Source organism: Perognathus longimembris, chromosome 21 (assembly GCF_023159225.1).
Source record: "Perognathus longimembris pacificus isolate PPM17 chromosome 21, ASM2315922v1, whole genome shotgun sequence".
Taxonomy (NCBI): Eukaryota; Metazoa; Chordata; class Mammalia; order Rodentia; family Heteromyidae; genus Perognathus; species Perognathus longimembris.
The window spans coordinates 14,572,305-14,587,768 of NC_063181.1; the positions used below are offsets into that span (position 1 = coordinate 14,572,305).

The 15,464-nt window shown below is 41.6% G+C and overlaps 1 protein-coding gene across 2 annotated transcripts in view; it reads right to left on the minus strand.

Annotated features, from left to right (window-relative positions):
• Nucleotides 1-7,706: 7,706 nt before the first annotated feature.
• Sh3rf1 (SH3 domain containing ring finger 1) overlaps nt 7,707-15,464 on the minus strand; it is a 136,511-nt gene continuing 128,753 nt past the window's right edge. For both annotated transcript variants that reach the window (XM_048330735.1, XM_048330736.1), the window contains exon 12: nt 7,707-8,655. In XM_048330735.1, the coding sequence (XP_048186692.1) occupies nt 8,487-8,655 (169 nt within the window). In that variant the 3' untranslated portion in view covers nt 7,707-8,486. The remainder of the gene's footprint in view (nt 8,656-15,464) is intronic.

Genomic DNA, 15,464 nt, shown 5'->3' on the forward strand with positions numbered 1-15,464 from the left:
CTCCTCTTTGCATTTTTTTCTGGTTAATTGGAGATGAAAGTCTCTTGGATTTGTCTCTCTGGATTGGTTTCATACTTCCCGAATAGCGAGGATTACAGATGTGAGCCACTACACCAAGCATAAATTCTTCTTTTTAATTGTATTTTTATTATCTTTAAGTCGTTCTACCATGGAGTTAAACCAGTTTTAAGTACAATGCATCTTGATCAATGCCACCGCTTTCATCCTTCTCCTCCTATCCCCAAGCCAACTTCTCACCTCACTGTTCTTAAGTTTACAGGATATGCACTGAATACTATGATTGCATTCTTAAAAGTAGAAAGTGTTTAGTAATTTGTAAGTATGATATTGAACAGTCTTATTTTGACAACATTATAGTTTCTTCTTTCTTTCCTTTTTCCTTTCTTCTTTCTTTTCTATCCATGTTTCTTTCTTTTTCTTTCTGTGCTGGTCCCGGGCTTTGAACTCAGGCCTGGGCAGTCCCTGAGCAAAAGAATTTGTTCATAACTAGTTCTCTATCACTTTGACCCACCTCTTCACTTCCGGCTTTGTTGGTAGTTTAGAAAAGATAAGACTCTCATAGACTTTCCTGCCCCGGCTGGCTTCAAACTTCAATCCTCAGATCTCAGCCTCCTGAGTAGCTACAATTATAGGTGTGAGCCACCAGCATTTGGCTTCCATGTTTTCAGTTTTTTTCCAATTATATAAGAGAAGAATATTTCCTGCTGTTGAGTGTGCATTTACCTCACAGATGAGGTGGCGCAGCTTGTAACAGACTTGCTGGGACCAGTCTGGTAATTTGTGGGTGAAGAGGTCAGATTACCGTGCCTTCAGCTCAAGGGGTTTGTTTATTCGCTCATACGTGTCTGGAGATAAGCAGTTTAGGCGGGCATAAAGCCTTCGTGTGTGACTGCTGCTTTTTTTTTTTTTTTTTAAGTTTTGCAATACTAGAGATGGTATCCAGGGTCTCACACATGCTAGGCACCTTCTTAATCACTCCCAGCACACAGCTCCTCCATTTCCCACCATGTTCTACAGATCTTCCACCTCTAGAGACACCCGATGGCTTGTATTACAAATATTTAAGCATGTTCTAGGTGTTATGACATTTTGATATCTCACAAAACTCGCTTCAGGCTGAGGAGAGACAGTTTCTTCAGGGGCTAAGCAATTCTTAAAGATAATGAAGGGCCAGGTGAGGGAATGAGCCTTTAATAGTCAGCGAAGCAACTCTGAGCTACACACACCTCGTCTATGGGGTCTGTAAAATCCCAGCATTCCTCTGCCTTAGTCATTCCAGGATGGGGTAGCAAGCAGCGAGGGACCACCCCAGTAGTCTAATGCTGTCCAAGTGTTCAAGTTATCCATCCTGCTGAAACCCCAATAAAAGCCATGGCCTAAATATTCCCTTTGCTCCAATTGACTTCAATTTTTCCACTCTGGGAGCTTATACGGCCTCGTGTATGTCATTCTGTCCCAAGGATCTGCGTATGTATTAAACTTTGTTTTATCCCGAGCTTCCCTTGTCTGCTCTTATGGTTCATCTGACCATCTCACACAAATACAAAATATGGCTCGAGGGAGTGGCTGGTGCATAGCCATATTGTCTGCATGGGAGGCTTGAAGAAGACACAATAAAAGGATAAAAGGTGTGTGCCACCCCCTAAGAAACTGTATCAGAAGTTTCTTTTTTAACATTTTAGCTTGAGTTTCATCAAGAACTTAGATAGAACCAAATGTGGGGTACTCATCTTTACAAGCTGGGGAGGCTGAGGTAGAAGGATTTCAAGTTCAAGGCTATCCTGAACTACATAGAAAGACTTGTCTCAAAAACAAAAATCCCAGTCCAACCAAGGATGGTGGCACATGCCTGTAATCCCGCAGATGGCTTAAGAGACAGGAGGATCAAAAGTTAGAAGTTAGCCTAGGTTCATAGTGAGACACTGTCTCAAGAAAACCCCACAACACAAACAAAACAAAAACCTATCTATTAACAAGGCTAATGCTAGCCTTCAGGGAAACTGGAAAATCAGGTTTTTAACTAAGCGTATTACCCAGATAACAGCTAATGAGAAGAAAAAGGTCTATTGTGAGGCAACTGGCAATTTCTATCACGAATTAGTGGCTAATTTTATTTTTGGGTTTTTGTTTTTAATTCATAAAAGTTCTTTTAAAGAAAATTGCCTGTTTTTAATCTGCCATGGGAATTACAGTAATTCCCTTATGACATTGATTGTGGTATTTTGTCATACCGTAGTTTATTGAAGATAAGAGTCTCATGGACTTAGGCTGGGAATATGGCCTAGTGGTCAAGTGCTTGCCTCATATAGATGAAGCCCTGGGTTCGATTCCTCAGCACCATATATATAGAAAAAGCAGGAAGTGGCACTGTGGCTCAAATGGTAGAGTGTTAACCTTGAGCAAAAAGAAGCCAGGGATGGTGGTCAGGCCCTGAGTTCAAGCCCCAGGACTGGCAAAACAAAACAAAACAGAGGTCTCATAGACTTTCCTGTCCAGGCTGGCTTCAAACTTTGATCCTCAGCTCTCAGCCTCTTGAGTTGCTGATTACAGATATGAGCCATAGGTGCCCAGATAGTTTCTGATTCTGAGTCATGTTTAGGAAGGCCTTCTCCAAAAACTCCCATGATTTAGTATTATAACAGGATTTAGACCTTGGACTATTCGGTCTCAAGGTCAAAGATCACTTAGAACCAAATTGCTCACCTAAGAGGTAAACGATGAATACGGCAGCTGGCTCATTGATTTTAAACGAAAATAACTTGGTTATCTTTGGAGACTTAACAGTACCACTAAAGCAGCCTGATCCTGTAATAGTAGTATTGAATCCTGGCTGAAAGATTAATGTCAACTGCCACCGTTCCTTTCCTTAGTCATTGGAGTCTGGATCAATGCAGTGAGATAAGAATTTGCGCTGAAGTAAATCTATAGGGTATTTCTGAAATGGAAATCTGAATAGCCAATCAGAAAGTTATTACAGCTGACACTGGAACAAATTGAAGGTGTTAGGGGCTCTAACCCTGCCCCCAACCCATAGGAAAAAACTTGAGTATAGCTTTTGACTTCCACCAAACCATATCATAGGTATGTAAGTCCCTCTTCTGAGAGATTATAGGTATTGACTGACATTAATAGTTGATTAACACACATTTTGTGTATTATATATATATGTGTGTGTGTACAAGTAGATTATAAACTGTGAATAATATGCAAGAACTGCAGGAGATCACTTTTTAATGCCTTACACAATTTATTGGAAAGAGGAGCTGCTTAAGGGGAGATTTCAAGCAGCTATGTGCAATAATTGAGGTCACTGTAAGACTATTACAGCAGGCACTATAGCCAACGTTAGGCAATGATAACGTGTGTGTGTGTGTGTGTGTGTGTGTGTGTGTGTGTGTGTGTGTGTGTGTATCAGCATGGAGCCTGAGCTCAGGGCCTAGGCACTGTCCAAGGCTAGGGATCTATCACTTGAGCCACAACTCCACTTCTGGCTCTTTAGTGGTTATTTAAAGAGGTAAAAATCTTATGGACTTTTCTGCTTAGGTTGGCTTTGAACCATGATCCTCAGATTTCAGCCTCCTAAAAGGTTCAGATTTCAGGCATGAGCCACGGATACCTCAGTATGCAGTTACAACTTAATATTGCTTCTTTATGGTTGCGCTTGTGTAAGTTTTGGTCATTTTTAACTAATAAATTTATGACAGCAAATAGTGGAAGATGAGCATTTGCATATATATTAAGCATTCACAACACAGCTAACTTTTGTTTTGTTTGTTTGTTTTGGTTGCTATTTCTAGGATATGTGATTTGTACTAGCAAATGTTCCAATTGTCTCAAATCTTCAAAGTTCCAGAAGTGGGCCTGCACAATTCAAACCCATATTGTTCAAGGGCTGAAGAAATATGGAACACAAAGGAAATCAATGTTCATTTGTAATCCAGATAGAGAATATTTGAAAACTGTCCCTGTTTACTTTGGCGGTGTACCACTCTGAGCGATAGCTCTTTCCTAGCCGTAGAGGTAATCACAAAAGGGTGGGGTACAGCAAATTCCCTGGGCTCCCCCACTACAGTCTGGAGCCACAAATGTTAAGGGAGGGCTACTCTTCTTTGCCAAACCTGAGCATTGGCTAGTTTCTTTTGTAAATGTTTAATGAAGGCTGGCAAATTCTTTCTCTTAGAAAGGTTTGCAACTCTGTCTACATAAGAGTACATTTTAATTGCTTCAAACACACTTTAAAAAATTTCACAGGGATATAAAAAGTTCAACATCTATTAAAGGTACTTTCCAAACTTGTATTCCACCTGAATATCTAGAGGTAGAAAAATGTTGTCCTAAACCAAGCATGGTGCATATGCCTACAGTTTGTGACTTGTAAGACTGAAACAGAAAGAAGATTTGAACCCAGGAGCTAAAAGAAAGACTAGCTAAATTCTGTCTCCACAAACAAAGCCCAAAAGAACAATAACAACAAAAGTCTATTAGCACTGAAGTATAAAATTAAATGCAATGAGACCTAGGAAGGCATCAATAACTACCATATACTGTGAGAGAATGAGATAAAACTTTTGAAGTACTGGTATTGGTGGCTTCTGCCTGTAACCCCAGCTACTCAAGAGGAGAGATACAGATGAAAATGGAAGTGAGCCTGGGCAAAAATTCTGTGAGATTCCTTCTCCAAAACAACCAGCAAAAAGGTAGGAGGCACGGCACAGGGGCCAAGCAAGCTCTCTCATAAGCAAGTGTAATGAGTTCTAACCTACTACCATAAAATACCATGAAAATGAAACCACAGATGAAGCTTCACAATAAAAAATTCAAAACAGTGATGTTTTCTCTTTTGTCCTCACTTTCACTCAGGGAGCTAGACAGGGAACAACAACAGGAAGAAACTCAGTCGCTCTTGATAAAAATACAACCCTAGAATTCTTTATTTTTAATTCTGGCATAAATAAAAATTAATAGGAAACTACTTTAAAAAATACTTGGATTAGCCACACTCAAACCTGTAACCCTACCTACTTGGAAGGCAGAAATTAGAGGCTCGTAGTTCAAAACCAGCCTGGACATAAAAGTTCAAAAGACTCCATCTCAACCCAAGTCTGGGCACAGTGGTATATGTCTGCCTCACTAGCAACAAACAGGATCTCAATCTAGATTGGCCAAGGCATAAAGTAAGATTTTAATCTTGAAAACAACCAACTCAAAAAAGGAATGGTAGGGTGGCTGAAATGGTAGAGAGGCTACTTAGCAGGTAGGAGGCACTGATTTAACCCCAGGACCTACCATCCCTCCCCACACCCCCACACAAAAAAGAATTCTTTTATTTTATGGAAGATTAAAATTATAGGAAGACTAAGGATTATATTCTGTGCCATGTCAAAATCTCTGGGCTATCATATAGTTAGTTGGTTATAGGCCTGTTTCTCATGGGGAAGTCAATTTGAAACACTCTCCACATTGGGGTGAATGTTATTGTAAAGGGTTAGGTAAGGGATCAAAAGGGCAATACGGAACCTTGTGAGACCCCAGGAATTGTCTGGAGACTTTAACTTTCTTGGGAACTATAAGGTTTCCAAAAATGGTTTCTGGATTGGTAAATAAATCATCATGAGCTGAGCAATGTTGGCACATACCTGTAATCCCAGCTATTTGAGAGGCTGAGATCTGGGAACTGCTATTCAAAGCTAGCCTAGGCGGGAACGTCCGTGGGACACTTAGCCCCAATTAACCACTGAAAAGCTGAAAGTGGAGCATCAGCCTTAAGCAAAAAAGCTCAGGGATAATACACAGGCCCTGAGTTCAAGCCTTGGGACCGACACACACACACACACACACACACACACGCACACACACACCATAATGATCAAGATTACTACAAATATTGGTGTGAAGTGCAAGTAATTTTTATGATACAGAAATCGAGAGTAAGGTTTTAAGGATTGAAACAGGAAGCATCCAAAGGTTGAACATCAAATTTTAATCTCGAAACCTGTATCCAGTCCTCCAATTGTTCACAGGAAAAGGAATGATAAATGATAATTTTACCATTACCATCTCACAGTGTAACAAGCCCTCATTACAAAATCCATCTACTGTCTTCAAAAAAAAACCAATAGAAAACCCATACATTATATTACCTAATGATCTATTAACAGATGAAACTTTGACCAACTTTATACCAGGAAACTATTCACAGAGATACTTCAATCACATAGCTTAAAATATGGAGAAAAAGACAGGTAAAAAAAATTATCTTAACCTGTAGTAGTCTTTTGACTGTTTTAAAATCTTTATAAAATACACAAATTTCCCAAAATAAAGAATATAATGACACATTGGTGTCAACTTACACAGATGAAAGCTGGTATCAGCTTCTTTGTTTTCCTAACTAAAGATCATTTCACCAAACCTTATATATTACATGAAGATCGAAGTAAAGTACCTTTTAAAAAAATTTAACACACAGGAACATAGTATACAGTGTTGTTTTTTTTTTAAGTTAACTTAGGAATGATTGATTTCATTTTGGACCACATGACATAGCTTTTTAAGACAATGAAACCTCTCCATCTTGCAAGATGACTTCCTAGTTTCTATTTCCCAGCTTGAATTCTTCAAAGTAAACAACAACAGAAGAAAAAAAAAAAGAATAAGAGGTCTGTGTTTGTTTTTTCCCTTGAGAAAACTGTGGTAGCAATCTCATTCACTATCTGGCTAGTCTTCCCTCCTTTTAGTTTTCTGTATTAGCCAATTGAAGACTGGCATCCTAAAGAACTTGGTGGAAGTGGCCAATCATATCAAAGACTTGATATAAAGGCAGGCTGGGCTGGACCCTCCTACTGAGGAGCTCACAGCCAGGTATGGGAGCCCACAGTCCCCAGGATCAATCTGTCCTTCTTTCTGTCTGCTGGGAGGACGTAAAAGAGCATTGTCGCTAAGGACTGTTGTGATGGTTGATGGATCCCTTCACCAGAGAGGGACCGAATGCACTCAAGAGCTCCCCCCAATACTCAGCCTTAGGGAGAGAGAAGTGAATGCTGTTTATGTTACACTTCCTGCTCTTGTTCTAGTCAATTTGGAGTGTAAACTAACCTGGATAGGAAATCGCCATGAACTATACATACCATGCACTGTCACTGGGGGACTCCAGTAACATGCAAGATGGAGGAGGAAGAATCACAATGGATGAAGGGAAACCTTTCACAGTGTTTCTCACGGCCTTTAACACGAGGGCATCACTTACTACTGCCACCTTACAAACACTTGATGGTGCCCAGGGACATGCACATCACTCAGAGAAAAATGGAAATTATGTGTCATGGCCATTCTCAAGGAACACAACTGCAATTTCTTCTACTGCCCAACCAACGAACTGAGCTGTTTCTGCTACAAAACTACACATTCCTGAATATGTTTGTGTCTACGGTTGTGCTTTTTATTTTTCCTTACTGTCTCACTGATTCCATTCAAGGAAAAAATTAAAGACCCCGAATTTAATGGAGTACTAGTCTTCCGGCTGATTCCTGATCAGACTAGAAAAGATAGGGAATCACTACCTTTTCTTCTCTCAAGTTTTTGTTTCCTTCCTTCCCCGGGTCCTTGTTTGTTGCTAATGCAGTTCTACGTTTGGTTTTTCCAAAGACAAATCAAGAGAAATGACATTCGTGTGTGTGTGTGTGTGTGCACGTGCGCACACACGCAGATTCTTGCACACCAGTACCGGGGTCTAAACTCGGGGCCTTGTGCTCTCACTTAGCTTTTTTTTTCCCTTCATAGCTGGCATTCTATTACTTCAGGCATTTTGTTGGTTAGGAGACAAGGATCTCACAGATTGGTCTACCTGGACTGATTTCAAACCTGTATCTTCAGATCTCAGCCTTCTGAGTAGTCAGAATTATAGGTGTGAATGATAACTGGTGCCTGGCTAAGAACTGGCATTTCTGTTTCAAAGAAATAAAATGTCATGGTGGGGAGAAGTGAGCAGAGGTGAGGGAGATGTGTTCTACATCCAAGAAGGATCTCTTGCTCTCAACAGGAGATGTTCCAGCTTCTCCTTAGCTATCATTTCATAAATTAATAATTTCTTAAAATCATAATCCAAAGAATTTTTATCTATTACAAGAAAAGTTCAAGTTAAAAAAAAAAGCAAATAAATTAGTTAAGCCTTGTAAACAATTGTCCATTTTAGTTATAGATCTTAAAAAAAAAAGATTTCTCTGTATAATATATCAGACAGTACAAGGCACACCTTACAATCAGACCCCAGAGTGAGAAAAGCCATCCAGACAGTCTTTATTCTTGTCAGTTGGGGTGTCTGTGCTAGGGGGCGCTGTGGAGTCAAGCACCAACCCTCTGCTCAGCTTCTGACAATCTGGAAGTCCACAGATGTGCTCTCGCCATGAAACTACTTTGTGCTATTTTGTTGTGTGGTGTGATTCGAAGCCGGCTCAGTGTCTGTGTCCTCAGATGTTTTCCACGAAGCTTCCTGGGAAAAGGCCCGTTTTTCCATTACGTTGCAATGTGCCTTTGAACCAGCCATCTTCTCGTTTTTTATGAACGAACACAATGTCTCCTTCTTTCAGTTCAAGTTCTGCTTCACTCTGGGGAGGATAGGAAACCACCACCCTGTGCCTACGAGAGAGAGAGAGAGAGAGAGAGAGAGAGAGAGAGAGAGAGAGAGAGAGAGAGATCAGTTAGAGTTTAGACAAAAATGGTACACTAGCTGGGCACTGGTAGCTCATGCCTGTGATCCTAGCTACTCAGGTGAGATCTGAGGACCATGGTTCAAAACCAGCCTGGTAGACCAATCTATGAGACTCTTATCTTCAATTATTGAGCAAAAAGCCCCAAGTGGAGCTGTAGTTCAAGTGATAGAATACCAGCCTTGAGTGAAAACACTAAGGGACAGTGCCTAAGCTCTTACTTAAAGACTTAGTACACACACACACACACACACACAATGAGGTACTATGTTGGTTTGCACCAGCCTTCCAAACAAACAGAATAGCAAACAGGACAAATATTTTATACAAGTTTATAAGAACTCAAAATACAACTATCTCCATTTAGTAGAGACCTGGTACTAGCAAAGTCAGCATTTGGATATACATGTTCGTTTTCCAGGCTGGTCTGTTTGAAAGACCTGTCTGGAATTTTGCTTGGCTTTTTTTGCTTAAGGCTGGCACTCTACCACTTGAGACACATCTTCTCTTCTTGCTTTTTGCTGGTTAATTAGAGGACACAAGGGGCTCTGAACTGAGATCTTCAGATCGTGGCCTCCAGAGAAGCTAGCAGTACAGGTGGGAGCCACCAGTGCCAAACTTAGCCTTGTTGGTTTAATATTACCTATCTTCCTCCCTTCTTAGCTCTTAAGTCTTCTTATACAGAATTAGGGCCAGCCACCAGGGAAGCCAGATGGAGGTGACATATTTTAGGTTCCATATTATTTTATCCCTTCCTATTTTCTCAACATTATTTCTATCCTGGTATAGCTTGGCCCAACCTCCCAGCTAGCCCTAGAGATTCTGGTATTATCATGCTTGTGTACATTCTTCCCATGATGCTTAGGGATGACTTGTGTGACCAGTAACATATTATGAAAGGGATAGTATATGAAATGGAAGACTAGGCCACTCAAGGTGTTGTGGCTTCTACTGTCTCTTGGCTCATTTACTCTAGAAAAAGTCAGCTGCCATATTGTGAGGACACTCAACCTCCTTGTGGAGGAAGCCTGTAGTAAGGAATTGAAGCTCCTCCCCCAAAGCCAACGTTAACCAGCCAGTGGTGGTAGGAAGGTTGCCACAAACTTGGAAGTGGGTCCTCCCACCACAGTCAAGACCAGGAGAACCTGATCCTCCTGCCAACCTCCATTCCATAACAATCAGAGCCCATTCACTTGAAGAAAGACCCTGCGAGAATTCTCTCAAGAATCTCAAAATATCTTTACAAATGTTCAGGGGCTACCCACACTGTTACTCAGCTCCTTTGGGCATAGGAACTGAGCTCCTCTCTACAATCTAAAGCAAAAGCACAACCCAGGCTAGTTTATTGCTTATTCAAGCATAAGAAGTTACAGACGACCAGGTCAATCAAGGGCAGAGTGGAGGAGGAGGCCTGATATTTGAGAGAAGCTTTGGCCCAAGGGGCTGACACAGTCTTTAAGGTCATTCAGAGCAGCTTCACTTTGGGCCAGTTTATTTCAGCTATCCAGTTCCCTCATCTGTAGAGCAGGGGTGTAATGAGTTGGACAGTATTATGAGATTATGAAAGTCATGCTCTAAGATTGTGATTGACTCCTTGTTCAACCTCCACAATCAGCGGCCACAATGCCCATGGCTTATGTGAGAGTAGGCAGGGGTCTGTCCCTCGGGAGGGGAGGTCTGAAGGATGGGCCAACCAGTAGTGGGCCACCTATAACCAGGAAACAAACTCAGGCCACAACTTCAGAATCCACTGACAAGGACACCTCACATACTTCAGAATGACATGGCATTTTAGAATCACTTCTCTCGACATCTTAAAAACAAGCCAAATAACTTCATCAGGGCCTTCTCTGAGAGAAGGATCCAGATGAGATTTCTCAGGTCTGATGCCAATGTGCTAAAAATCCACATAAAAAGCAAATGATGTCGTTGCCATCGGGGGCAAGTTAAGACTTAAGAAAGCTTTATAATTCTGGGGGGAAAAAAGGAAAGAAACAAACAGAGCAGTGATTCAAAACACATTCAGAGGAGATTCCTCATGAGATACATTTCCGACTGGCTCTCCACAAACTGCCTTAAAGGTAAAACGGAATAGAAAAAGAAAAAGGCTAGAAAAATAAAAAGTGAATTAGATAATATTTGCATGTTATAAAATGCATGAAGCCAATTTTGTAAAAAAAAATTTTTTTTGAACTAGAATGCTGCTGGGCTAAGAACATAATCTCCCTGCCAAGCTCCCAGTGGGGGTACATTTTCATTGCTAAGTTATAAACCCCTGGAGGGGAGTGGATAGCATGCAAACCCCTGTGCAAACTGTGGAAAGTGTGACACAGTCTCGATGGCGCAAAGACGACCAGGTGCCGTAGGGACGGAAGCCATTCAGATCAGCCCTTGGCCTCGAGCCTGGTGAGGTGGCCAAATGCTGGCCCGGAAGGCCTCTGATCTCAGGCACCGAGAAGCTGTGCCAAGCAGAATGTTCTCAGACCAGCAAACAGATGGAAGGCACAGCTGCCCAGGCCCCTCACATCTGTGGCCCCACCCCTGCAGCCTCACTCGATTATACTTGTGTTTCCGACCACAGGGGCTCTTGAGCAGCTCTGATCCTCAAAAGCACAGACTCTACCCAGGACTTCCATGTTACTTCTGACTCAACCTCCCTGTGTGACTCAATCTCATCATCTGTGTCAGTATCTTGGTTGATGACCTCATGACTGTCTACTTCCTTTCTGCTTCAGATCTTTTCTTCTCTCCATCCGATCCTACACAGAAATATATCATCATCATCATTATTATTACTATTATTACTATTTTGGTGCCAGTACTAGGGCTTACACTCAGGGCTTGAGCATTGTCCCTTAGCTATTTCTGCTCAAGGCTCATGCTCTTTCATGTGAGCCATAGCTAGCTTTTTGATGGGTAATTAGACATAAAAGTCTCATAGACTTTCCCGCTCAGACTGTTTGTTTGTTAATTGTGCCTGTCCTGGGGCTTGAACTCGGGGCCTGGGTACTGTCCCTGAGCTTCTTACACTCAAGGCTAGTGCTCTACCACTTGAGCCACAGTGCCACTCCTGGCTTTTTCTGTGGATGTGGTACTGAGGAATCGAATCCAGGGCTTCATGCATACTAGGCAAGCCCTCTACCGCTAAGCCACATTCCCAGCCCTGTTTGTTTTCTTGCTGTTGGCTTTCTTTGGATGAATCATTTTATTACCTGTAAGTAGTTACACAAAGCAGTTTATAAAGAAATCTTGATCAATGTGACCCCTTTCAACGTTCTCACCCACCTTTCCCATTCCACCCCTTTGCTTCCTCATCTTAATGTTAGGTTATGTATTGAATATTTTTGCCATTTAACAAAGCAGTTTATGTGTGCAATGCCATCTTGATCTGTGTCATCACTTTCAACATCTTCACACCCCCCCTTTGACTCTCCCCATCCCTTGTATTTCTCAATTCGGTGGTATATACAATGAATTCTCGTCAGGCTAGATTTGAAACTTTGATTCTCAGCTCTGAGCCTCCAGAGTAGCTAGGATTACAGGCCTAGTGAGTCACTAGCATGTGGCTACATATTAATATTTTAAAGCAGAAACTCTATTTGTGGCTACCCATTGTTGAAAAATCATTAACAGCTTTTCAAACTTGTAAGGTTAATCCTAAAACTGGTAGACAAAGCCCTCTGTGATCTGGTTGTAATCTCTCTTTAGAGTTAGAGCTGGTATCATCACCACGAATGTGCCAAACAGGCCTGAAGCCTGAATCCCATATTTATCTCCCAGATCCGGCCTTCGCTCCGCCCACTCTGTGCCTTGGCTCGCATGAAATCTTGCACTGAGACTTCTCCCCACTATCTCTGCTCATCCACACTCTATCAATCTCACACAACCTGGCTCAAATTCTCCCTTGTGAAATCTCTAACCCCATGACTGGAAGTCATTTCATGCTTGACTAGAGCCCAGAGGTTTCTCCATGTATGATTCTTAGGCATTTCTCTATACTGTATCATTACTGCCTCTGTCTCTGTCTCATTAATCTACTGGGGGTGGGAGAGGGGCAGGGGACAAGGAGAAGGAGAGATAATGCTAAATTCACATTACATGCCTCGTACTACCACACGCAGCACCAAATTCTTACTAAGCGACTCAAATGATGGAAAGAAAAGGCTTTATCCTACAGTAACATTATTTTTTAGACATGTACAATGTTCCTTAAAAAGGAAGGATATTAAAAAAAAAAAAAAAGAAATGAAATTCTGCTACATTATACCCTTGCAAACATTAGGTGAAATAAGCCATTCCAAAAGGATTACTATTGTAGAACTCCACTTATGAGAGAGACTCAGGACAGTTACTCATAGAAACAAGAAGTAGAATGGCATTTCCAGGGGCTACAGGTGGAGAAAATGGGGGGGGAGGGGCTATTGTTTAAACAATACAGTGCTTTCATGTGAAAGCATCAAACATTTCTGGGGCTGGGCACCCATGTTCTTAATATAATTGGGTTGGTGAGTTTTATAATTGAAAAGAGAGCAACAAATAAAATGAATAGAAATGTTAGTACAAAGAAAGAAGACATATAAAAAAGGAACGGGTACAGTGGTTGCTTTTTTAAAGCACCTCTGGTGTCAGTGGGGTTCAAACTCCCTCTTATGCACGTCTCTGCCCCTGGCATGGCTGCCAGACCTTCCTTCCCCTTTCTGTAGTTCACACCTTGCCATTTCTTATCTCCCTTGGTACTGTCCAAAATGTACCTCCGATGGCTCTGGGAAGCACTCTACCCATCACCTTTGGTGTAGTGAATAACTGTTCACTGCTTCCTGCCAGTTACCATACAATCTAATAGCCAATTAAGTATTTCACTGGCAAAACCATACCAGCTTGCTCTGCAGCTAACTCAAAGTGCAAGTAAATGAGGTCCATTGCCTCACTCGGTGAGTTCATTGTCACTGACTCAAAGAAATTAATCATGCTGGCTAAGCCAGACTACCATTCTGTAAATCTATCCCTATCAAATTCATATGTTTCCAAGTATTGTGGCTTAATCCTTGATCAAAGATCAGAGGTTTTTTGTTTTTTTTCCAATTTAAGAGATGGGCTTAAAGGTATGTAGTTATCCCTTTAAGTTCTAATATGAAGAAATAGAGTGGGGGAAAAACAACAACTCGTCACATATACTTTTTATTTGTCAACCTTTCTGAGATACTTTCTTTCTTTCAACTTGTTCTTTGCAATTTCCTAATTACTTTTCCCCCTCTCAATCCTTCTAAAATAGAGCCTAAATGTATTTGTCCTATTATTTCAGCTGTCATCAATTATACATTTTCTGCCTCCATGGTACAGTGTTATTTTCTTGCTTGTTTTCTTCAGTCTCTCTCTCTCACACACACAAAAGACTCCTTCTGTTCCTCAGAGAATTCTCTCAGCCGACACCAAGACCTGTCAACGCACGTCAAGGCTCTCCCTTCCTTACTATGAGATGGCTTATGTCTCCATCCTGGCACTATGTTTTTCCATTGTCAGCCTGAGACTGGCCCTGGTCACATGGTTTTTTTTGACTGTATTCCTTTTTTCTCCCCCTTTTATTTTAGATTTATGAGGCCAGGTCATGGTTTGGCAGGGGATTTTATGCTTCTTCTCATTAGAGCCTGCAGATAACTGTATCTCACATTGTGCCAGTACTATACAATAAAAAATATATTTCAACGAAATTCTGTTAGCTTTGTCAGGGCAAGAGTTGATGTTTTCACAGTGAATGAAGGAATTTTACGACTTTCAAATAAATGCTTTCTGAATTACACCATGTGAAAGTTAATCTTTCCTTCATTTTAGGCAGTACTTTTTTTTTTACTGTGTTGAAAACACGCAAAGAGGTAATCCCTAAATTACATACTTAGTAGCTGTGTATTAACCCCCAAATTTCATTCTCAGTGAAAACCACAATGGCTTCCTATACTAGTTTCCTATTGTTTTTCATAGTTGGACAGATTTTAAGAATAGATGCTAGGGAAGAGAAGCTGGGGTTCGTTGGTGGAGTTGCCTAGAATATTAAATTTAATATTCCATTGAGCATCTGTGGATTATAATAAACATATAAAGTTGGGCAGAAATCTCCACAGCCCCCTTCTCCAGTCCTAAAAATTGAAATGTGTACATGAAGACCTCCCCGACTTAGTTCTGCAGTGTCCATGCCCATCTGTGCCCTCATTAAGTTTGCCATGTTTCTCATCGGCTATGCAGCCCTCGCTCCCTGACCCAGCATCACCTGTCTGCTTTAGCAGACTTCTCCTTTTCAGATGCGCTGAACAGCAGGAGCCTGCTGCCAGACATGAGCCCCTCTAAGAGGGAAAGGCTGGAATGCAGAAGCCACAGAGCAGGCGGACATCTGGCAAGTGAAAAGGAATGCATAATGGGGCATGGAGGGGGTAGGATGTGGGCACAGCACCGCTCAGCCGAGGCCTGGGGAGAGCCCAGGCACATGGAACCCTCATGGAAACAGTCACACTAACTACCACAAAGCCCAGCGAAAGAAAGAGCCAAGCGCCTCAGGGCATGGTGAAAACCCCCCGGCTCAATGCCTAGAGGCACACAGGGAGCCTTTGTGACTAAAAGAAATTATACCAGTCACTGAACTAACTCCAGGGACAGGAGGTGCTGTCTCTGGAAAGTTCCAGGAACCCTCAAAGTGAGATAACACAATAATTTCATGGGGGAGGGATCATTTCAAAACTGGCTTCCTAA